The 24,225-nt window shown below is 48.5% G+C and overlaps 1 protein-coding gene across 1 annotated transcript; it reads left to right on the forward strand.

Annotated features, from left to right (window-relative positions):
- Positions 1–350: 350 nt before the first annotated feature.
- znrf2b (zinc and ring finger 2b) lies at positions 351–22,499 on the forward strand. The gene is made up of 5 exons (XM_038274856.1): positions 351–1,105; positions 12,582–12,677; positions 20,917–21,022; positions 21,119–21,192; positions 21,587–22,499. Exons 1-4 carry the CDS (start codon positions 709–711, stop codon positions 21,174–21,176), a joined length of 657 nt encoding a protein of 218 aa, XP_038130784.1. The 5' UTR covers positions 351–708; the 3' UTR covers positions 21,177–21,192; positions 21,587–22,499.
- Positions 22,500–24,225: the final 1,726 nt, after the last annotated feature.

The raw sequence follows: 24,225 nt of genomic DNA on the forward strand, positions 1-24,225 counted from the left end.
TGGATGGATGATGGATGGATGATGGATTATGGATGGATGGATGGTTGGATGGACGGATGGATGGACGGATGGATGATGGATGGATGATGGATGGATGATGGATGGATGGATGGATGGATGAGGGATGGATGGATGGATGGATGGATGGATGGATGGATGGATGATGGATGGATGATGGATTATGGATGGATGGATGGTTGGATGGACGGATGGATGGACGGATGGATGGATGGATGGATGATGGATGGATGGAGGGAGATATTGTATCATCCCTTTCATTCTTAACTTTTACTTTGCCTGCTTTTGTCTTTGAACGGCTTTTATTTTGAAGTGTCTCAGCGGAAGTAGACGTCAGCACGTCCGGCTTCCCTGTCAGCTCGTGTCTCCTTGGAGCCGCTGAGGAAGGGTTTTTTCCTCGGACTTTGTCCTCCATCACTTCCTCCTTGGCACCAATGGGGGTCAGGGCCGCGCGCTGGGAGGAGCCGGCCGCTCAGGTGCGATGCTGCAGCGGCCAGTGAGAGGCTGCTGCTCGGGGCTTCCTGCAGCGGGGGAGCAACGATGGTCACGGAGCCGAAACTTTGCCACGCATGTCCGGCTGGCTGAAGAAGTTCTCTGCGGCTGATGGGATCGTAGCAGCGGTCACTTTGTTTCCTTGGTTTCCTTCCGGACCGCCCCTGCGCCTCTCCCCAGCCCGGCGGCGGAGGGCCCATGGGGGCCAAGCAGAGCAGCCCCTCCGCTCCCTCTCCCGCTAACGGCCGGACCAGAGCCTACTCCGGGTCGGACCTGCCCTCCGCCAGCAGCGGCAGGACCACCAGCACCGCGGAGGGGGTCCGGTACCGCGCACAGGGCACGTCCAGAGCCTCCGGAGCCGCGTCCAGCTCCGGCCAGCCTCCCGGAACCAGGCCCACGTCCGCCGGCGGCTCTTCGGGTCCAGGTTCCGGAGCCCGGTCAGGTATCAGCATCCCGAACAGCGGAGGAGTCCGGAGCTCACCGGAGTCCGGCGGCAGCAGCCCGGAGGAGGCGGACCAGGACCGGACGAGGCACGGAGGGGCCCGGCTGGTGATCGGATCTTTACCCGCTCACCTGTCGCCTCACCTATTCGGAGGTAAGTGGGTCGGTGTGCTGACCCGGTTCGGTTCAGGAACCTGTGGCTCGGTTGTTTGGACTTTAACATGTCCCCTGATGAGACGTCCAACAGGTGTCATTCAGCTGGTTCTGGAAGGGGCCGGTTCTGGAAGGGGCTGGTTCTGGACGCGGTAACTGCTGTTTAGGGTTAGTTCTGCTGCTTTCTAGAGTCTGGCCCAGGAACCTTTCAGTCTGGTTATGGTTCTGTTCCCTGTCCGGGTCTTGGACCCTAACCAGACCCTGGCCTTCCCAAGGTTCTGTTGGGTTCACATCTGAGGCCACAAACAGGATGGTGGCCGTTGGACCCGGTTCCACTCTGCTGGTTACTGATTTAACGGCTTCTGGAGATCATTCAGTGACCCGGGTTTTATTGGCACGCTTAATCAGTTTACAGGTGCTGGTCATAAAATTAGAATATCATGAAAAAGTAGATTGATTTCAGTAATTCCATTTAAAAAGTGAAACTTGTATATTATATTCATACATTACATACAAACTCATATATTTCAGATGTTTATTTTGTTTAATTTTGATGATTACAAATGACAACAAATGAAAATCTCAAATTCATCATATCAGAAAATTAGAATATTACTGAAGACCAATAAAAACAAAGGATTTATAGAAATGTTGGCCAACTGAAAAGTATGAACATGAAAAGTATGAGCATGTACAGCACTCAGTATTTAGTTGGGCCTCCTTTGGCCTGTATTACTGCAGCAATGCGGCGTGGCATGGAGTCGATCAGTCTGTGGCACTGCTCAGGTGTTATGATAGCCCAGGTTGCTCTAATAGTGGCTTTTAGCTCTTCTGAATTGTTGGGTCTGGTGTATTGCATCTTCTTCTTCACAATACCCCATAGATTTTCTATGGGGTTAAGGTCAGGAGAGTTTGCTGGCCAATTAAGAACAGGGATACCATGGTCCTTCAACCAGGTACTGGTAGCTTTGGCACTGTGTGCAGGTGCCAAGTCCTGTTGGAAAATGAAATCTGCATCTCCAAAAAGTTGGTCAGCTGCAGGAAGCATGAAGTGCTCTAAAACTTCCTGGTATGTGGCTGCGTTGACCCTGGACCTCAGAAAACACAATGGACCAACACCAACAGATGACATGGCACCCCAAACCATCACTGACTGTGGAAACTTTACACTGGACTTCAAGCAACGTGGATGAAGTGCCTCTCTTCTTTTCCTCCAGACTCTGGGACCTTGATTTCCAAAGGAAATGCAAAATTTACTTTCATCAGAGAACATGACTTTGGACCACTCACCAGCAGTCCAGTCCTGTTTCTCTTTAGCCCAGGCAAGACGCTTCTGACGCTGTCTGTGGTTCAAGAGTGGCTTGACACAAGGAATGCGACAGCAGAAACCCATGTCTTTCATACGTCTGTGTGTGGTGGTTCTTGAAGCACTCACTCCAGCTGCAGTCCACTCTTTGTGAATCTCCCCCACATTTTTGAATGGGTTTTGTTTCACAATCCTCTCCAGGGTGCGGTTATCCCTCTTGCTTGTACACTTTTTTCGACCACATCTTTTCCTTCCCTTCGCCTCTCTATTAATGTGCTTGGACACTGAGCTCTGTGAACAGCCAGCCTCTTTAGCGATGACCTTTTGTGTCTTGCCCTCCTTGTGCAAGGTGTCGATGGTCGTCTTTTGGACAACTGTCAAGTCAGCAGTCTTCCCCATGATTGTGTAGCCTATAGAACTAGACTGAAAGACCATTTAAAGGCTTTTGCAGGTGGTTTGAGTTAATTAGCTGATTAGAGTGTGGCACCAGGGGCCATCAATTTTGAACCTTTTCACAATATTCTAATTTTCTGATATGATGAATTTGAGATTTTCATTTGTTGTCATTTGTAATCATCAAAATTAAACAAAATAAACATCTGAAATATATGAGTTTGTATGTAATGTATGAATATAATATACAAGTTTCACTTTTTAAATGGAATTACTGAAATCAATCTACTTTTTCATGATATTCTAATTTTATGACCAGCACCTGTATTGCCAGTTTCTCTCATCAGAACCAGTAAATGAGCTTTAGCTCTGAGGATTTCTGGGAAAAACTGACCAACCAGGAGCAGAGTGTGACCTTTGACCCAAATACCTCCAGGCAGAACATGTGTGGGTTCTGATGCCTGCTAATTGGTGGGTTCCGATGCCGGCTGATTGGTGGGTTCCGATGCCTGCTGATTGGTGGGTTCCGATGCCTGCTAATTGGTGGGTTCCGATGCCTGCTAATTGGTGGGTTCCGATGCCTGCTGATTGGTGGGTTCCGATGCCGGCTGATTGGTGGGTTCCGATGCCTGCTAATTGGTGGGTTCCGATGCCGGCTGATTGGTGGGTTCCGATGCCGGCTGATTGGTCGGTTCCAATGCGGGCTAATTGGTGGGTTCCGATGCCTGCTGATTGGTGGGTTCCGATGCCGGCTAATTGGTGGGTTCCGATGCCTGCTGATTGGTGGGTTCCGATGCCGGCTGATTGGTGGGTTCCGATGCCTGCTAATTGGTGGGTTCCGATGCCGGCTGATTGGTGGGTTCCGATGCCTGCTAATTGGTGGGTTCCGATGCCTGCTAATTGGTGGGTTCCGATGCCGGCTGATTGGTGGGTTCCGATGCCTGCTGATTGGTGGGTTCCGATGCCGGCTGATTGGTGGGTTCCGATGCCTGCTAATTGGTGGGTTCCGATGCCGGCTGATTGGTGGGTTCCGATGCCTGCTAATTGGTGGGTTCCGATGCCGGCTGATTGGTGGGTTCCGATGCCGGCTGATTGGTGGGTTCCGATGCCTGCTAATTGGTGGGTTCCGATGCCTGCTGATTGGTGGGTTCCGATGCCTGCTGATTGGTGGGTTCCGATGCCTGCTGATTGGTGGGTTCCGATGCCGGCTGAATGGTCGGTTCCGATGCCGGCTGAATGGTCGGTTCCGATGCCGGCTGATTGGTGGGTTCTGATGCCGGCTGATTGGTGGGTTCCGATGCCTGCTGATTGGTGGGTTCCGATGCCAGCTGAATGGTCGGTTCCGATGCCGGCTGATTGGTGGGTTCCGATGCCGGCTGAATGGTGGGTTCCGATGCCGGCTGAATGGTCGGTTCCGATGCCGGCTGATTGGTGGGTTCCGATGCCTGCTGATTGGTGGGTTCCGATGCCGGCTTATTGGTGGGTTCCGATGCCGGCTGATTGGTCAGTTCCGATGCCGGCTGATTGGTCGGTTCCGATGCCGGCTGATTGGTGGGTTCCGATGCCGGCTGAATGGTCGGTTCCGATGCCGGCTGATTGGTGGGTTCCGATGCCTGCTGATTGGTGGGTTCCGATGCCGGCTGATTGGTGGGTTCCGATGCCGGCTGATTGGTGGGTTCTGGTCTGTGCCGGTTTACTGATGAGGATCCTAAAGCTCAGAAATGGAACGATGGAACGTCAGTCCTTCAGGAGACCAGGTCCACATGTTGGAGGAGGAACGTTAGATTCTGGGTCGTGATCCTGTGAACTGTGTCCGTTCTGGTGGTTCTGGGCGGCGCCGTGATGAAGGTCATGTTTTCTAAAGCTGTTTTCCAGTGTTTGTTGATGATGCTAATATTTACTGAAGACACGCCTCCTTTGCTTCAGCGCCGCCGCCTCTGATCCAGCCCAGAGGCAGGGAGACCTGCCGGTAGCAGCTGAAAGCGTGACCTCAGGTTCTTCCCTCTCCCTTCTGATGTTCTGTAACCGTTAGCGATGGAAGCTAACAGCTAATCAGGAAGCGTGTCTGTTTTAGCCGCTCCTCTCAGTCACATGCTAATGACCTTTGCTGACCCTGTTGGCTGAGTCGACCCACCAGAACCTCCTGGACATCCACGCGCAATCATTGATTAAAAAACTCCTCATAGAAACACAAATGATAGAGACTCTAATATAGAAATTGGGGCATGGAGCTTAACTTTGATCAGTCTCATATTAAGTTGATGGTTATTGAAATGTTTTATTGTTAACGTTCCAGTCTGCCCACCCGCTGCAGGACTCCAAACTAAGAAAATCTCTTTCCTGTGGGGCCTGGGAGAAGAGAATGCGTTTTACTCTGCGTCTCTTCCTGTTGGACGGTGCCGTGTCTCCTTGTCCAAACCTGTCCTCTAGACTTCTGACTAGTTTTCAGGCCTCTAAAGAACCCGCCATGCCCTTTAGAGCGACGCCATGCTACACTTCCCCATGTCTTTAGAGATAACAGCAGTAATCCATCAATACAGACAGATTTATTCACTGGCTGCTTCCCTGACACTAGAGGGTGCTGCTGGTGCTGTTGGTGAGACGTATCGTGTTCACTTCCTGTTTGGACTACTGAGCAGCGTTGTAGCTGTCCAGACCATCTCCATCTGAAGTTCTTTTCACAAACGTGGCATTAGAGACACCAGGGACCATAGTCACATGTTTGCCGGGGGCCAGAACGGGCGACATCAAATCCTACCTGAAACTACTGGCTAAGGATAAGGTTAAATACAGTAAGATTGTTATTCACGCTGGTGGTAATGACACCCGGTTACGCCGATTGGAGGTCACTAAAATTAGTGTTGCTTCGGTGTGTAAGTTTGCCAAAACAATGTGGGACTCTGTAATTTTCTCTGGTCCCCTCCCTGATCTGACCAGTGATGACATGTTTAGCCGCATGTCGTCATTCATCCGCTGGTTGTCTAGGTGGTGTCCTGAAAACAACGTGGGCTACATTAATAATTGGCAATCCTTTTGGGGAAAGCCTGGTCTGATTCGGAGAGACGGCATCCATCCCACTTTGGATGGTGCAGCCCTTCTTTCTAGGAATCTGGCCACATTTATTAGTCCTCCAAACCCTGACCCCCCAGGGTGCAGACCAGGAAGCAGAGTCCTAGTTTAACAGACCTCTCTGCAGCTTCTCTACTGTTACCCACTCTTTACTCCATCCAGACAGTGTCTTGCCCACGACCAAAATCTAATAAATTAGCAAATATTCCCAAAGGAGTAAATAATGATAATCTAATTAAAATCAAAATAACTCCAATTGGGGAAAAAGTTAAAACAATTAAATGCGGTCTGTTTAACATAAGATCGCTTTCCTCTGAAAGTCTGCTAGTTAATGACTTGATTTGTGATAATCACATTGACTTGTTTTGCCTTACAGAAACCTGGCTGCAGCAAGAGGATTATGTGAGCATAAATGAGGCAACTCCTTCAAGCTATTTAAATTTTCACATACCCAGAAGTTCTGGGCGAGGAGGAGGAGTAGCAACAATCTTCCAGTCTGACTTACTGATTACTCCCAAAACAATTAATACCTACAACTCTTTGATCATTTAACCCTTAATTTCCCTGATCCAAATTTCAAGGCAAGAAAACCTCTTCTTTTTGTAACTTTGTATCGTCCACCAGGTCCTTACTCTGAATTTTTAGATGAGTTTTCAGAGTTCCTTTCTGATTTTGGTATCAAATACTGACAGGGTCATCATAGTGGGAGATTTTAACATCCATGCTGACATTGAAGGCGATAGCTTAAGAGCAGCCTTTAATGCTATTTTAGACACTATTGGCTTTGTTCAAAATGTGAATAGTCCCACACATTCTCATCTTCATACTTTGGATCTTGTGCTGACATACGGCATAGAATGTGAAGAAATAACAGTATTTCCTCACAACCCTGTCCTCTCTGACCACTTTCTAATAACCTTCAGGATTACTTTAATAGAGTTCTCCTCCCCCAAAAGAAGGTTCAATTTTAGTAGATCTTTATCAGATAGTGCAGTTATAAATTTTAAAGAATCTGCTTCACTTTCTCTCTCCTCTGTGTCACTGAGCAGTGCTGCAGAGTGCAAAAGCATAGCTTATTCCCCTTCACAGGTTGATGATTTTGTTGATGGGGTTGCTAGTTCTCTGCGTATTGCCTTAGACAACGCAGCTCCTTTGAAAATGAAAACCGTTAAAAATAGAAAGCTGGCTCCTTGGTTTAATGCAGAGCTGCATACTTTGAAGCAAAATGCTAGGAAACTGGAGAGAAAATATCGCTCCACAGGCCTGTGGGAGTCCTTCCTAGTCTGTAAAAATAGTTTACTGCTGTATAAGAGGACCCTTTGTAAAGCAAGAGCAGCATACTTCTCCTCATTAATAGAGGAGAATAAGAATAATCCTAGATTTCTTTTTAATACAGTTGCCAAACTCACCCAGAGCCATAGCTCTGTTGAACCGTCCATTCCACCTGCTCTTAGCAGCAATGATTTTATAGGATTCTGTATCAATAAGATTGATCTCATTAAAAATAAGATCATTAGCACTCCTTTATCTGCGATTGGTTTGTCTCTGGAGGGTGGGGCAGAATCTTAGGTAGTCATGGAGTCTGAACCGGGTTTAGACTGCTTTGATCCAGTTGAACTTTCAGAGTTAGCAAAACTATCATAGCACTGAAGCAGCTCTGGTAAAATTCACTAAGGATATTCTCATGGCCTCAGATAATGGACTTTATCTGTACTTGTCCTGTTAGATCTCAGCACTGCACAAAACAGAAGTTATAGTCTTTGGACCAGAGTCTCTGAAAAAGAAGCTGATTAGCCAGTCACTTCATTTGGATGGGATTAAACTGATTTCAGATAATAAAGTAAAACATCTTGGTGTTATTTTTGATCAGGACCTGTCATTTAAATCCCAGATCAAAGAGGTTTCTAGAATTTCCTTCTTTCATCTGAGGAATATTGCAAAAATGAGCAATCTCCTGTCCAGGGGTGATGCTGAGAAACTAGTCCATGCATTTGTTACTTCAAGGCTGGACTATTGTAATTCTTTACTATCAGGAAGTCCACAAACTGTAGTTAAAAGCCTTCAGCTGATCCAAAATGCTGCAGCCAGAGTTCTAATGAAAATGAAAAAGAGAGATCATATCTCTCCTATCCTGGCTTCTCTTCATTGGCTTCCTGTTAAATCCAGAATAGAATTTAAAATCCTCCTTCTCACATATAGCCTTAAATGGCCAAGCTCCATCTGATATAAGAGATCTGATTGTTTCTTATGTTCCTAACAGAGCACTTCGCTCTCAATCTGCAGGTTTACTAGTGGCAGGGTTCGTACGGGTGCTGGAAATCCTTGAAAATGCTTGAATTTTGACGTTGTGTTTTCAAGGTTTGAATAGTGCTTATATTTTGGATGAAATGCTTGAAATTATAACTATTTCTTTTGCAACCAATACCTATCTAACTGAATTGTGTGTTTATTAAATGGAGAAATACAATTTTGGAGAGCCTGAAAATGAAACCTGCTCGCTTATGTGTGACTGCGATCTGCCAGTCTATTTCCACGTGTGACTCCGCCCACATGAAACCACTATGGCACCATGCCGGGAGGTTGGCATTTCAATGAACGTTGGCTGGAAGATGAAAAATACAAATTATGGATTAAACGGGGACAAACCCCACGAGTTTCCTCTTGTAAAGTCTGCAAAAAAGATGAGCAGCTTTTCACAATGGGTGAGTCTGCGCTGTCGAGTCACATGAAGGGTAAGTCATAGACTTTTTAAGTAAGCCAACTGAAGTAGCCTAGTACACGTTAACGTTAGCGCCTATTTGTTTACGCTAGTAACTGCTAGCTAGGAATTACCAGGCTAAGTTACTGAGTGACTGAGAGTACGGTGTGATAATGTAATGTTAGTATTGAAGTGTTTCCCGCAGCACTATCTAAAAAAAAGTTTTAATTCATTGCCAGGCCCAGACCTTCAAACAGCATTGATAACTCTACGGCTGATAATACTGAATTGCGACACCCTCTGGTTGGTTATATTACTACGCCATGGCAGAGGGACCTTGGTTCATCCCTCGTTCCCTCAGAGGGACCTTGGTTCATCCCTCGGTCCCTCAGAGGGACCTTGGTTCATCCCTCGGTCCCTCAGAGGGACCTTGGTTCATCCTCGTTCCCTCAGAGGGACCTTGGTTCATCCCTCGGTCCCTCAGAGGGACCTTGGTTCATCCCTCGGTCCCTCAGAGGGACCTTGGTTCATCCCTCGGTCCCTCAGAGGGACCTGGGTTCATCCCTCGGTCCCTCAGAGGGACCTGGGTTCATCCCTCGTTCCCTCAGAGGGACCTTGGTTCATCCCTCGTTCCCTCAGAGGGACCTTGGTTCATCCCTCGTTCCCTCAGAGGGACCTTGGTTCATCCCTCGGTCCCTCAGTGGGACCTGGGTTCATCCGTCAGTCCCCTTAGAGGGACCTCGGTACATCCCTCGGTCCCTCAGAGGGGTTCATCCCTCGGTCCCTCAGAGGGGTTCATCCCTCGGTCCCTCAGAGGGACCTTGGTTCATCCTCGTTCCCTCAGAGGGACCTTGGTTCATCCCTCGGTCCCTCAGAGGGACCTTGGTTCATCCCTCGGTCCCTCAGAGGGACCTTGGTTCATCCCTCGTTCCCTCAGAGGGACCATGGTTCATCCCTCGTTCCCTCAGAGGGACCTTGGTTCATCCCTCGTTCTCTCAGAGGGACCTTGGTTCATCCCTCGTTCCCTCAGAGGGACCTGGGTTCATCCCTCGGTCCCTCAGAGGGACCTTGGTTCATCCCTCGGTCCCTCAGAGGGACCTTGGTTCATCCCTCGGTCCCTCAGAGGGACCTTGGTTGATCCCTCGGTCCCTCAGAGGGACCTTGGTTCATCCCTCGTTCTCTCAGAGGGACCTTGGTTCATCCCTCGTTCCCTCAGAGGGACCTGGGTTCATCCCTCGGTCCCTCAGAGGGACCTTGGTTCATCCCTCGGTCCCTCAGAGGGACCTTGGTTCATCCCTCGTTCCCTCAGAGGGACCTTGGTTCATCCCTCGTTCCCTCAGAGGGACCTTGGTTCATCCCTCGTTCCCTCAGAGGGACCTTGGTTCATCCCTCGTTCCCTCAGAGGGACCTTGGTTCATCCCTCGGTCCCTCAGTGGGACCTGGGTTCATCCGTCGGTCCCCTTAGAGGGACCTCGGTACATCCCTCGGTCCCTCAGAGGGGTTCATCCCTCGGTCCCTCAGAGGGGTTCATCCCTCGGTCCCTCAGAGGGGTTCATCCCTCGGTCCCTCAGAGGGACCTTGGTTCATCCCTCGTTCCCTCAGAGGGACCTTGGTTCATCCCTCGTTCCCTCAGAGGGACCTTGGTTCATCCCTCGTTCCCTCAGAGGGACCTTGGTTCATCCCTCGTTCCCTCAGAGGGACCTTGGTTCATCCCTCGGTCCCTCAGTGGGACCTGGGTTCATCCGTCGGTCCCCTTAGAGGGACCTCGGTACATCCCTCGGTCCCTCAGAGGGGTTCATCCCTCGGTCCCTCAGAGGGGTTCATCCCTCGGTCCCTCAGAGGGGTTCATCCCTCGGTCCCTCAGAGGGGTTCATCCCTCGTTCCCTCAGAGGGACCTTGGTTCATCCCTCGTTCCCTCAGAGGGACCTTGGTTCATCCCTCGTTCTCTCAGAGGGACCTTGGTTCATCCCTCGTTCCCTCAGAGGGACCTTGGTTCATCCCTCGTTCCCTCAGAGGGACCTTGGTTCATCCCTCGGTCCCTCAGAGGGACCTTGGTTCATCCCTCGGTCCCTCAGAGGGACCTTGGTTGATCCCTCGGTCCCTCAGAGGGACATTGGTTCATCCCTCGGTCCCTCAGAGGGACCTGAGTTCATCCCTCGGTCCCTCAGAGGGACCTGGGTTGATCCCTCGGTCCCTCAGAGGGACCTTGGTTCATCCCTCGGTCCCTCAGAGGGACCTTGGTTCATCCCTCGGTCCCTCAGAGGGACCTGGGTTCATCCCTCGGTCCCTCAGAGGGACCTGAGTTCATCCCTCGGTCCCTCAGAGGGACCTGGGTTCATCCCTCGGTCCCTCAGAGGGACCTGAGTTCATCCCTCGGTCCCTCAGAGGGACCTGGGTTCATGGCGCTGTGGTCTTAGATCATTTCTCAGTGGGAGAACGCTGCAATCATTTGCTCTGTTATATTTTTATTGTTGTTAAATAGGATGACTTTTACAGCATTTTCACAGGATGGATTCTGTTGCCCTTTGAATTAAGGTCACTTTCCAGGGCAAAGGATTTTAACAGCAATATATGTCATTTATCATATTTATAATGAAACTTTATTAAAAAAACAGCTAAACAATTCAGACCTTCTAGGAGTCTGTAGATTCTATTCAAAACTCACCATGACAGGAGGCAGCACTACTCTGGATGTTTCATTTGGAAAATAGAATGGAAATTAATATTCAATGGACCAAAATAAGGATAAAGGAAAAAGAAAGTAATACTAAAAGTAGAACAGTGGTTATTTACTAGCTAAGCAACGATTTTCTCTAGAATTCTAGAAGAGAAAGAAAGATTAGATATAGATCTATAATAGACATGTGGGTCAGGAGGCGGCGAAGCTTTGCTGGGAGAATCAGCATCATTCCATGAACCCATTTAGTGGTTTGCTTCTAATTCTATTCAGTTTATTTCTATAGTTCTAGTTGGCTTTATAAACCAGGAGCTCTTCCTGCTCCCAACTGCAGCAGTTAGCTGATAGTTGTCAGATGACATCCGGGTCGGCCATGTTTGGACCGGTCTATCTAAAGGCCAGCTGTGGAGAATGCCGGCGCTTCGTTTGGCGTTAAGCAGCTCCTGAAGCTGCAGTGCGTAGACGTTCAGCTATGCAGCGCTGATGATCAGCCAACCGATCAATGCAGCAGTAATTCATAAATCCTGCTTAATAGAATGAGGCTGAGGAGGTGCTGATTCAGGAGCTGCAGCAGAGCAGAGCAAAGGACTGTGGGTAATAAACTGTGGGCAGTCAGACGGGTGAGCGTCAGGCTGGAAACGCCGTTCATGTTCAGGTATCCTGATGGGCGCCACACAGTCCATGATGGCGTTAGAGCGGACCTGAAGGGAGGAGCTTAGATTCTCTGAGTGAAGAAGTGAAACCTTCCTGCTGATGTGCTGCAGGAGGATCTCTGCGCTCTCATTTCCTCTGTGGTTAAACTGGTTCCACTGTCACCATCTGGGAGGTTCAGGTTGGACACATGACTGTTCCCTGTGTTGCCAGCCTGTCCTTCATGGACCTTTCCATGATGGCTCCCTCTTCCAATGTGAACCAGCGTCATGGAAAGAGAAGGAGATCCTGTGTTTTAGTCCTCAAACCCCATCGGGGGTCAGAGAGGGTGAACTGAGAAGGGTTGCTTTGAGAAGAGAGCAGCACTGGGGGGCAAAACTGGCCCCTCTGCTCCAAACATCGGTTCTCAATGTCCAAAAGTCCTGTCATGGTTTATGGTCCAACGTGTCCAAACTAATTTCAGGAACAGAGGGACGTCAATAGCGTAGTTCAACTTTTAAAGCTAAAACAGAACTGCAAGTGCTAAATCCCTGTCCGCCATGTTTACATCATCCCACCGACTAGCAGAGTTGGTGAACATCTGGCGGCCATGCTCGTTGCTAACGCTGGGCGGCTGAATGTCACTGTGAGCTAAAGTGATGAGGTTCCTTCTCCATCCTTTTCTTCTTCTCTGTGCTCGTCAGGCATCAGGTGCCCAGTGTGCTCCAAGAACGTGTCCTCAGAGGAGATGGATCTGCACCTGGTTCTGTGTCTGACCAAACCTCGCCTCACTTATAACGGTAAGAAACTCATTCAAGCTTTACTGCTTCTGATTGGCTGCTGTAAGCCCACCCAATTTAAAGGAATAGTACACCCAAAACATGATTAGCCTTCATTTTCTACTCACCCCCTGTCACGCCCATCTCAAAGGCCAGGACAAAAAGGGAGACAGACGAGCGGATCCATAGAAACAATAATTTATTGATAACAAAAATACGCTCTGTGAGATCAGGCCAGCCAGTCGGAGAGAAGTGTGGACCAATGCTGCTTGTTCCGGCCTGGTCCGGAGGGCAAACAAGCAGAGCGAGTGACTGACTAGTCGTCCCCTTTTATCATTCACCGGTGTGTGCAATTAACAGTCCATCTACCTGCTTCCTGAAAAAAAAACAAGAACAAACATGTAGAGGACTAGAGACACCTACTGGACAGGAGGGGATCGTCACACTCCCCCCCCATACAAATGGAGTCCTAACCGGAACTCCCAAAAAGACAGCGATTTATACTAACAACTAGGTGACAATTGCAATACTAATGGACTTTGCAGTCTTACCACAATCACCCATTCAATCCCCACCTCAATAGCTCAGCCACCCTAGCCACTGGAAAAGCCTATAAGAAACTTGGAGAAAAAGGGACTGAACATTAAACCTAAGCACATGGTGCCCTGGACAAAGCATCTGCCACAATATTGTCCGAGCCCCTAATATGGCAGATATCCAGACAATAGGGCTGCAAAAACAACATCCATCGCATCAGTCTGCGATTTGGACACTGCAATGAATGCAAAAATGTTAAGGGATCGTGATCAGTATAGACCACCAGAGGAACACTACCAGAATCCAGATATATTTCAAAATGCTGTAAAGCCCAAATTAGTGCCAATGTCTCTTTTTCAATGACAGAATAGTTCACCTGAAAATGGTTGAATTTTTTAGAGTAGAAACTCACAGGTCGATCAACTCCATCATCATCTTGTTGAAATAAGACAGCACCTGCACCTACATCACTTGCATCCACATGCAGGACAAAAGGACGATCCCATTGTGGAGCTGCAAGAACAGGGAAGGAACAGAGGACAAATTTGACATCATCAAAAGCTTTCTGACAGGAAGCTGTCCAGGTGTACTTCACTTTATCCTTCAGCAAATCTGTTAATGGGGAAACCACTGTAGAAAAGTTCTTACAAAAACTGCGGTAGTACCCCACAAGACCCAGGAACCGCTGGAGTTCTTTTTTTGTTGTTGGTACGGGATACTGTAAAATTGCAGTTACTTTGGCTTCCACTGGACGCACCACCCCTTGCCCCACCACCTTACCCAGATAGGTAACAGTAGCCTTAGCAAACTCACACTTCGCCAAGTTAATGGTCAGGTGTGCTTCAGCCAGTCGTTCAAACAGCTTACGTATGTGAGCCAGATGTTCCTTCCACGTATCACTAAAGACCACCACATCATCCAAATATACGGCACACCCTTCCAACCCAGACACAACCATATTCATGAGACGCTGAAAGGTTGCAGGTGCATTTCGCAATCCAAAACTCATTACAGAGTAAGAGAACAGACCAAAGGGAGTTATAAAGGCAGAAATCTCTCTAGCTCTCTCAGACAATGGAACTTGCCAATAACCCTTCAATAAATCAAATTTACTAACAAACTGAGCTGAACCCACCTGATCGACACAATCTTCCATGCGTGGCATCGGATAAGCATCAGATTTTGTAACCATGTTCACTTTCCGATAATCTGTACAAAATCTAAAACTTTTATCAGCCTTCTCCACCAACAAACAAGGTGATGCCCAGCTAGATGCATAGGATTCAGCAATACTATTTTCAAGCATATACCGAATCTCCCCCTCCATTACCTTCCGCTTCTCCTCAGAAATCCTGTAAAAGCGCTGGCGAATTGGCTGTGCCTCACCCACATCGATATCATGTTGAACTAAGTGAGTTCGACTGGGCACATCACCAAACAAACAACGATACTCATTAAACATAGCAGTCAACTCAGTGCCCTCCTCCTGAGACAAATGTGCAAACAAAGAATCCAAATTCCTCGGTACATCAGAATTTTTCAGCCTGCCAGTCAACAAACTCTCATTAGGTGGAATCACCCCATCGTTTTCAAGTGCCGATAAGAAAGCTAATCCACTTACTGTAGTAGCTACAGAGACAGTCTTATCAACCTGCACCTCCTCATCTTTGCTGGATACCTGTGACTCCCGAGTGTAATAGGGTTTTAACAAATTTGCATGGCAAAGCTGTGTTGACTTCCTACGCCTCGGTGTGGACAGCAGATAGTTTTGATCTGACAGCTTGCGCAGGACTGTAAATGGGCCTGTAAATTTAGCCTGAAAGGGGGAGCTGACAACTGGCAATAATGCAAGTACCTGATCACCAGGACTAAAACATCGATGGTCCACCTTACGGTCATAGATGCGCTTCATCTTCTCCTGAGAAGAGGTCAACTTCTCCCTAGCCATTTCCACCCCCACATGCAAATAGGGCTGGGTACCGAACTTCAGTTCTTTTATGGTACCGACCGAAATGCTTCGGTTCTACCGAGTATCGAAACATGCCTCGTCTTTCGGTACCAAGTTTCGGTGATTGGCTGTAACACTTAACGTGATTGCGTCATCCAGGAAAAATACACAGGTGGTCCCGCCTACAGCCAGGGTTCATGTGTATCTGTTGTGAACTGGTTGTGAGCGTCGCGGAACTCCTTTAAAATGCCCCCCAGGTCAAAAGTGCGGCTTCACTTTATTAAGACTGATGCTAATAGTGCGCAATGCAATACATCGCGCACATAAACAATTTAAGAGCAGAAAGTTGCTCTGTGTTTGACTGCAAGAAGAGCGGCCCGCAACCAGCGCGACCATCCTCCTCTCAGCAGCCCGTGGGCAGAGCAAAGCCAGAGCGGAGTAATGCTGTAATAATGTAATAATGCTGCAATTTCAAACTGGACGCAGCAGAAGAAGCAAAATCACGTCTACTGCTTCCTTTTTTGCTGCTTGTACCAGCTTCTGATGCGCGGCTGAAGAATCTTTGCTGCTCTGGCTGCGCGGTGCAAAAGTGGCTCTGATGCGCGTTGGGCGGAGCTACTCTATCCTTTATTTGCCTTGCAGCTATATTTGCTGTGATCAGTGGGAATAAAGTAGTTTTATTATGTTTTTAAGTGGGAAAATCCACCTGAAAACTTAATCAGTGCAGTCAGTTCATCCTGCCTTCCAATATTCTTTCTGTCAGAGCCGCTCAGACCCCCACATACCAGCGGTGCGCTGTCAGTAGGATCCCATTCAACGGGCTTGTTTGTCAGACATGGTAATTTTTCTAAAGGAAAACTGCTAAGTAAAAAGGTCCTCACAATGTTACAGTGAATATTAGACACTGATTTTTTTTTTATGTAAGAGGAAAAATGTAAATGGAAAAATCTGAGCTTAAAATAAAACTCAAGATTTGTACTTTTTTATGTTGAGTAATTTTCTTTTTCTTCGAATTGATATTATAAAACTGGTATCGAAAAAAGTATCGTTCAGGAACCGGTATCGAAGTGAAGGTATCGGTATTGGTACCGGTACCGAAAATTTTTGAACAATACCCAGCCCTACATGCAAACGATGTCTAAACCCATTGACATAGTCAATTAACTTACTCGGAGGTTCTGAAGGACTCACAGCATCATGTAACAGTTTAAGTGGCCCACGCACTGCATGTCCAAAAACAAGCTCGTTTGGGCTAAACCCAGTACTCTCTTGCACCACCTCACGAGCAGCTAACAGAAGCCATGGTAAGCCATCTTCCCAATCCTGATTTAACTCCACACAGTAAGTACGCAACAAGGACTTGAGGGTCTGATGGAACCTCTCCAGAGCACCTTGACTCTGAGCATGATATGCAGAAGCCTGATTATGTTTGACCTGTAAAAGTTTCAAAACTTGAGCGAACAAATGAGAAGAAAAATTTGAACCTTGATCAGACTGGATAACTTTTAGAATACCAAAAATAGAAATGAACTGAGTCAGAGCCTTTACCACAGACCTAGCAGTAATGGTCCGCAGTGGATATGCAGCTGGATATCTTGTCGTCTGACACATTACCGTCAACAAATAATTACTCCCAGCCTTAGAACGAGGTAAAGGACCAACACAATCAATAATGAGGTGTTCAAAAGGTTGCATAACCACCGGAATTGGATACAAGGGAACCGGCTTGATGCTCTGATTTGGCTTCCCTGCCGTCTGACATGTGTGGCAGGTTTTGATATATTCAGACACATCCCTTTTTAACCGAGGCCAAAAAAAATAACGCAGGATATAATGATAAGTCTTGTGGACCCCCAAATGACCTGATTGATCATGGGAAGCCCGCAACACTTCACTGCGAAATTTCGAGGGAACAACAGTCTGACAAAGGGAACCCCCAACAAAATCCTCCCCATGTACCAACCATTTCCGCACCAACAATCCATCCTTCAACACATACCCACAGGCCACACTCTCGTCATCAGTGACAACCTGGTCAAAAAGATGACGAAGAGAAGAATCCGCTCTCTGCTCCGCCACCAGGTCACTGTGAGAAACAGACAAAAGAGAATCAGGGACATAAAGAGAGAAAAAATCACCATCTTCGGCACCTCCACCTTCATGGTCAGGGACGGATGCCGACTCAGCATTGTACATAGCTCGCGTCACCGCACAAGCTGTAAAAACCCCAGGGAAACACTGAGCACTCTCATCAAACTTCCCTAGAACAGGGGAAGAAGTTACTGTGGGAGCAGGTAGTGGACAATCAGCCCACACCCGGCCACCAGCCAGATCATTGCCCAAGATTACATCCACTCCCTCCAGCGGAAGTGCAGGGCGCACCCCCATGATAACCTCCCCCTGAACCAATCCACAAGTCAAAGTCAACTTATGCAGCGGAACTGGTTCCACCATAAGTCCCATTCCCCGCATCAAAACATGGTCTCCAGTTTTGGTTTCCTCAGAAAAGGGTAATACAGAGCTCACAATATATGAATTAAAAGCTCCAGTATCCCTCAAAATTTGTACCGGTACCGTAGCATCACTCCCCACCATGGACACATGGCCGTCAGAAAGAAAAGGTGAAAAATCCCCCTGATCCAAAGTATACTTCCGTCCTGTGTCCACCTGTTTAGAGGAAACAAAACCATGCGTTTCAGAGGCAGCAAAAGCAACAGATTTCACTTGAGCACCTCTTTTTGGGCATTCCCGCTTCCAATGGCCTCTGGCTTTGCAATAATGACATGCATCAGATAGATCCACATACACATGCCCACTGGAAATCCGTTCTGACCTACTGTTCACATCAGAACCAATGCCTTCCTCCTTTGCATGACTTCCCACAAAAGATTGTTTGCCACTCCTGTAACCAAAATCACTGCGAGGTTGATACTCACGGCCACCCCTGTGTATAAGAACATATTCATCTGCCAGCTTAGCAGCTTCAGCAGCTGTCTTCACGTTATGTTCACTGATATATACAGCAAGGTGACTCGGAACAGAGTTTTTAAACTGTTCCAGGACAACCAAATTACAGAGGTCAACAAAAGTGCTAATTTTTAAGGAAGCACACCACCTATTGAAATGGATTCCCAGCTCCCTGGCAAACTCAACATGGGTTTGTTTCCCAGCCTTCTCCCATGTCCGAAACCTCTGTCGGTAAGCCTCTGGTACCAACTCATAAGCTGTTGAAACAGCCTTCTTCACAGTGGCATAAACTTTACTTTCATTCCCTGTGAGGGCAGAGTATGCTTCTTGTGCTTTGCCTGTGAACACACACTGTAAAAGCAGTGTCCGGTCCAAATCAGACCAACCTCGACTATCAGCAACACGCTCAAACAGGGAAAAGAAGGTATCCGGATCCCATTCAGAAAACTGAGGAACTAAACGCAGATTATTCCCAACATCAAACGAGCTAAACGTTCCCCTACCGGAAGCATCAAGGGGGACGCTGCCCGCACTAGTTGAACTCAGTTTGCGTTCTTCCAACTCCAGCCTTTTCACATCCAACTTTTCTGTTCTATCCCAGCCTGCAGTAAAAGCAGCTCCCGCTTTTGTTCAAAAGTCAATCTAGTATCAAAAACGTCAGTGTCCAACCACATCGCGCCAGCTTGCAACTTAGCTGGTCCTAACACACCGGAGTCAGTTAATTTAGCTTTAATGACGGCTTTTATACTCTCCTTAGACCGCTTATCACTGACCTCCAACGTAAAATGTTCAGCTATCTTTAGTAACTGTTCGCGTGTGCAGCGCTCCAACCCCTCCTCAGACGGATCCCGCAAAAAATCCTCAACAGCAGCCATAACATCAACAATTATCCACACAACACCTGAATTCCAACCAGTAGCACTCTGAGCTCCCACGATCCCAAAACAACCACAACGTCACACCGACCCCGTCCCTCTAACTGCCTAACTAGAATCTAACTAATCTCCCCCGCTAGTCTTCGGGTGTTACTTGTGATGGGTATTTATGCACTAACGCCCGAGAGTCCGAAAAAGCAACCAATAAATGGCGATTCCCTGCAACTCCGGATGTGCTCCCGAGACAACTGCTCTTCCCACGTTCACACCACACTAAAATCCCCTGACAGGGACAGAACCACCGCGACCTGCTATGAAGGAGCGATCACCCAAACTGCTACACAAACACACTCTCTCAGAACAGATGTACAACGGCTGCCACACTCACCAAACCCAGCACGCTCGTCAACATCCCCCAACAAAACAGAGTTCACAACTCAACACACTACCTGGCAGCTGATCTCCAATCCGGGTTCAAACTGACAAGCCCCCATTTGTCACGCCCATCTCAAAGGCGAGGACAAAAAGGGAGACAGACGAGCGGATCCATAGAAACAATAATTTATTGATAACAAAAATACGCTCTGTGAGATCAGGCCAGCCAGTCGGAGAGAAGTGTGGACCAATGCTGCTTGTTCCGGCCTGGTCCGGAGGGCAAACAAGCAGAGCGAGTGACTGACTAGTCGTCCCCTTTTATCATTCACCGGTGTGTGCAATTAACAGTCCATCTACCTGCTTCCTGAAAAAAAAACAAGAACAAACATGTAGAGGACTAGAGACACCTACTGGACAGGAGGGGATCGTCACACCCCCATGCTGAACAACACTCTGGAGTACTTTTTTGATATCTCAAATGCATCTGGAGATCTGGGAGGCTTCTTGCTGTCTGCTGACATTCAAATAATGGAGGTCTGTGGCGCCCGAGGCAGAAAGGTCCATAAAAGTCCACAAAAAACGTGTCAATATTCCTCCATACTGCTCGTCCAATGTATTCCAAGTGTCCTGAGTGGGTAGAATCCAGAATTTACTCGAAACGAAGTCATTTAGAATGTTTTTAGAGCATAAACAGTAGTGTATAGGATTTCCTGAAAGCGCGTTCACGAGTCTACGGAAACCGCGGCAGACCAAACCAGATGAAAGTGCGCATTCAGCGTCTGCTCTGCCGATAATGCAAGCGTAGAAGAAGAAATGTGCTGTTTACCTGTGCAAAGAAAGAAACAACGAAAGAAAAATGTCCGAGGACTTCAGTGTTGAGGAAGAGCAGGAGTTCTTTGCCGAGCTGAATGCGCACTTTCTTCTGGTTTGGTCTGCCGGTTTCCGTAGACTCGTGAACGCGCTTTCAGGAAATCCTATACACTACTGTTTATGCTCTAAAAACCTTCTAAATGACTTCGTTTCGGGTAAATTCTGGACGCTACCCACTCAGGACACTTGGAATACATTGGACGAGCAGTATGGAGGAATATTGACACGTTTTTTGCGGACTTTTAGGGACCTTTCTGCCTCGGGCGCCATAGACCTCCATTATTTGAATGTCAGCAGACAGCAAGAAGCCTCCCAGATCTCCAGATGCATTTGAGATATCAAAAAAGTACTCCAGAGTGTTGTTCAGCATGGGGGTGAGTAGAAAATGAAGGCTAATCATGTTATGGGTGTAGTATTCCTTTAAGTTAAATCTGTTTTCTTTCCCTAAAATGCAGTCATTTAGTTTATAGGTTTCCATGGAAACCAGGGATGTATTTTAGTTGTTCCTGTTTTCTGAAAAAAATCACCCATTCTAATCACAACAGCAAATATAATATAGAATAATATAGATATTATATGAGACGACCTAATCCCTTTCCTGTCTCCCCCTCTCTCCTCTCTCTCCTCCTCCTGTCTCCCTCCGTCCCGCTCTGTCCTCATGTCTCTGCTCTGCTGTGATGTCCTCCAGAGGACGTCCTCTCTAAGGACGTGGGGGAATGTGCCATCTGCCTGGAGGACCTGCAGCAGGGGGACACCATCGCCCGCCTTCCCTGCCTCTGCATCTACCATAAAGGGTGGGGTTCCAGAAGCTCCGCCTCCACCTTTGCTCCCCTGTGGAGCGCTCAGATCTAGCTGAGGTTCTGATGGCGTGTTCTGTGGTTCTGCTGCAGGTGCATCGATGCGTGGTTCGAGGTGAACAGATCCTGCCCGGAGCATCCGTCAGACTAAAGCTTCCCTCACAGCGGTAACCTCCGTCCCAAACACCACCTTCCTGATGGAGACCCGCTTCCCCCAGAGGTCTCCTCTCCCTGTGAGGTCCAGGAACCAGGAGGAGGTCCAGTAGAACCGGATCCTGATCACAGACATGACCTGGTTCTGATCCAACCAGTTCCTGCTGTGACTGAATCCTGACCGGACCCTGGACCTGCTCAGGGACCGGTTCCTCATTGGACCTCTGTTTGAGCTCTGTGAACCTACCTGACTGGACCACCTGATCCCTGACCCACTCAGTCAGGTTCTGACCCACTGTGGGACGGTCCGGGTGGGCTAGTAGACCTTCTGGGGGAAAGGTTCTTATGGCGGTTCCTGCTGTGGTATCGGACCTGAACGGTCTGCTTCTGTGCTTCTTTCCCTCACAGGTTACCGACTCTGAGAAGGTTCTACAGAATGGAGGCGGGATCCAGAGGCCCGTTGGACCCTATGAACACTGTGAACCCCCCCATGTTGTAGAACCACCGCGTGCCAAACCTCTTTGGAGAAACTTCAGGGATACCAGCCTTTCAGTCTCCAGGGGAACGGACCTACCTGCTCCTCACCTGACGGTCCATTGGGATAGGGAGGGCGGTTCTGGGAGGGTTCTGATGCTGTGGGACCTCACCGCTCCTCGGTCGGCACCGATTTCTCCCAGTGCCGTGATGGGAAGCAGGAAGGAAAAGGTTGGAGCTGGAGGAGCTTCTCACCACAGCTGCCATTAAAGCAGAACCGAGCCAGAGACGAGCCGTCTGCATGGGCAGCTCCGGGCCCGGCGGTGCCGATCCACTGTGAATACTGACTACCATGCACCTCATCCCCATGGAGCCCGGTTCTCCAGGTCCATTTCCCAGCCCAGTAGGACTAAAGCATAAAGTTCTTCAGTCCAGGAACAGAACCTCTCTACCTGTTCTGTTGATCTTCAGAAGAACTTTTACAAAGAGTCCACAGGTCCAACAGAACCTTCAGCTTTCCTTTACACCATGCCTAAAGATTCACCAGAGGTTCTGCTTCCCGTGGACCTCCTGCTCGGCCGAGGACAGGCAGTCCAGCCCAGAGCTGCCGCTTCCTCTGGGACCACATCCTTGACCAGGTCCCCCACTGCGCCGTTCTGTTCCAGAACCCACTGTTTGATTCTGCTGGATCCAGAACGGGTCGGTCGCTCTGCCGCAGTGGTTCTGGTCACCTTGTTTCTTCTCAATAGACTAAAACTGATCCTTGATTCCTGGAATGTGAGAGTTTGATCCGTTCCCACAGCATGACGCCTACAGCGCCATACTTCAGACTGTCTGTCCAATCAGAACCAGTTAAAGTTATTTAAGTTAGTAACTTGGTTAAGTTACTAAAGTGGCGTTGATCTAGTTAGAGACGCAGTCGGGTCAGTTGGCTGTCTGCTCAAGAGGTCTGCCTCATCCCTGAGGTCCGCCTCATCCCAGAGGTCCGCCTCATCCCTGAGGTCCGCCTCATCCCTGAGGTCCGCCTCGTCCCGGAGGTCCGCCTCGTCCCTGAGGTCCGCCTCGTCCCGGAGGTCCGCCTCGTCCCGGAGGTCCGCCTCGTCCCGGAGGTCCGCCTCGTCCCGGAGGTCCGCCTCATCCCTGAGGTCCGCCTCATCCCTGAGGTCCGCCTCATCCCGGAGGTCCGCCTCATCCCTGAGGTCCGCCTCATCCCGGAGGTCCGCCTCATCCCTGAGGTCCGCCTCATCCCGGAGGTCCGCCTCATCCCAGAACCCTGAAGGGAACTGAATGAACTCTGGAATGAATCCAGTCACCTGGTAAATAATAGATTGAAAGGAAAGGCTCCAGATTTACTCTCCATGCTGATGATGTTCTGTGCGCGTCGCCTCATGTCCACGCTCAGGATCAGCTTCTCTGAGCCAGGGGTTTCCATGGCGATGAAAGGTTCTGGTTTGGTCCTCTTTTTTTAAAGAAGCCCTCCAGGTACCGATTCAATGCTATTCCTTTTTATAATCACTGAACATCTAAACTGTAGAGGCCACAGGTTTAGGAGTTTGCCCTTCAATCGAAGGTTGACGGTTCAAGCCTGGCTCTGGCTTTCAGTGTTGTTTCCTTGAGCAAGACACTTCACCTGCATGGTCTACTGATGGTGGTCAGAGGGCCCGGTGGGGCCAGAGTACGACAGCCCTGCTTCTGTCAGTGAAACCAGGGCAGCTGTGGCTACAATGTAGCTCACCACCATCAGTGTGTGAGTGAATGTCATTCACCAGAAAGCACTTTGGTCTCCTGACTTGACCAAAGTGCTTATGAGTACAGGCCTTTAACCATTTCAACCAGATATCTTCCTTTCTGGTCCTGGAGTTTCTAGATGTTTCCCTGCTTGAAAACTACCGGGTCGTTGGCAGAACCCCGTGAACCTGACTGCAGTCCAACAGGCTAAGTCAGGGAGTCTGATCCTGGACCTGATGACCCCTGACCTAAACCCCTCAAAGCCAGGCTGATCCTCCTCCGCTCCAGTGGATCTGGACAGACGGGTTAAACCCAGGAGTCTGATGGGACATCTTGTCTTCATCCATTCCTGGGTCCTCAGGTGTGTGGGTTTCAGTGACCCAGCTGCAGGTTCAACAGACCATCAGGTGGATCACAGACTGATGGACTTCATGCTTAAACAGCCTAAAGACACATTTCATGACTTCTGTGAAGCAGTTTAACCTCGAACAAGCATCCTTAGAGGAAAGCTTTGTAAAAGTTGTTCCTGAAGCAGCTCTGCATCAGACTGGCAATAATAAAACTTTTATTCTCATTTATCAAAAGACATCAAATATTCCTCTTCAGACTTGAATCCCCTGCTGAGCCGTCTGGGTGCCTCTCCAACCTTACTGGGAATCTGATTTTATTTGAAGACATCAATGCAGACTCATTTCAATCCACTTTTATTGTTTAATAAATGACAAATAAATACAGGCCTGGTAGAGGAGGTAACACTGTGCTGCTCAACATGCTCAATAAAACATACACTAATGAAGATTCTCCTCTTATTGGTCGAGTTCCTCATCCTCTGCTGCTTTGGTTCT

The sequence above is a fragment of the Cyprinodon tularosa genome, unplaced genomic scaffold, assembly GCF_016077235.1.
Source record: "Cyprinodon tularosa strain WSP-4 unplaced genomic scaffold, ASM1607723v1 ctg935, whole genome shotgun sequence".
Taxonomy (NCBI): Eukaryota; Metazoa; Chordata; class Actinopteri; order Cyprinodontiformes; family Cyprinodontidae; genus Cyprinodon; species Cyprinodon tularosa.

Bases quoted from the DNA above. Each gene is read 5' to 3' on its own strand.
- znrf2b (XM_038274856.1), top strand. From the start codon at position 709: ATGGGGGCCAAGCAGAGCAGCCCCTCCGCTCCCTCTCCCGCTAACGGC. The intron at 12,678-20,916 runs GTAAGAAACTCA...GATGTCCTCCAG, and splicing joins ACCTCGCCTCACTTATAACG to AGGACGTCCTCTCTAAGGAC. The intron at 21,023-21,118 runs GTGGGGTTCCAG...GTTCTGCTGCAG, and splicing joins CTCTGCATCTACCATAAAGG to GTGCATCGATGCGTGGTTCG.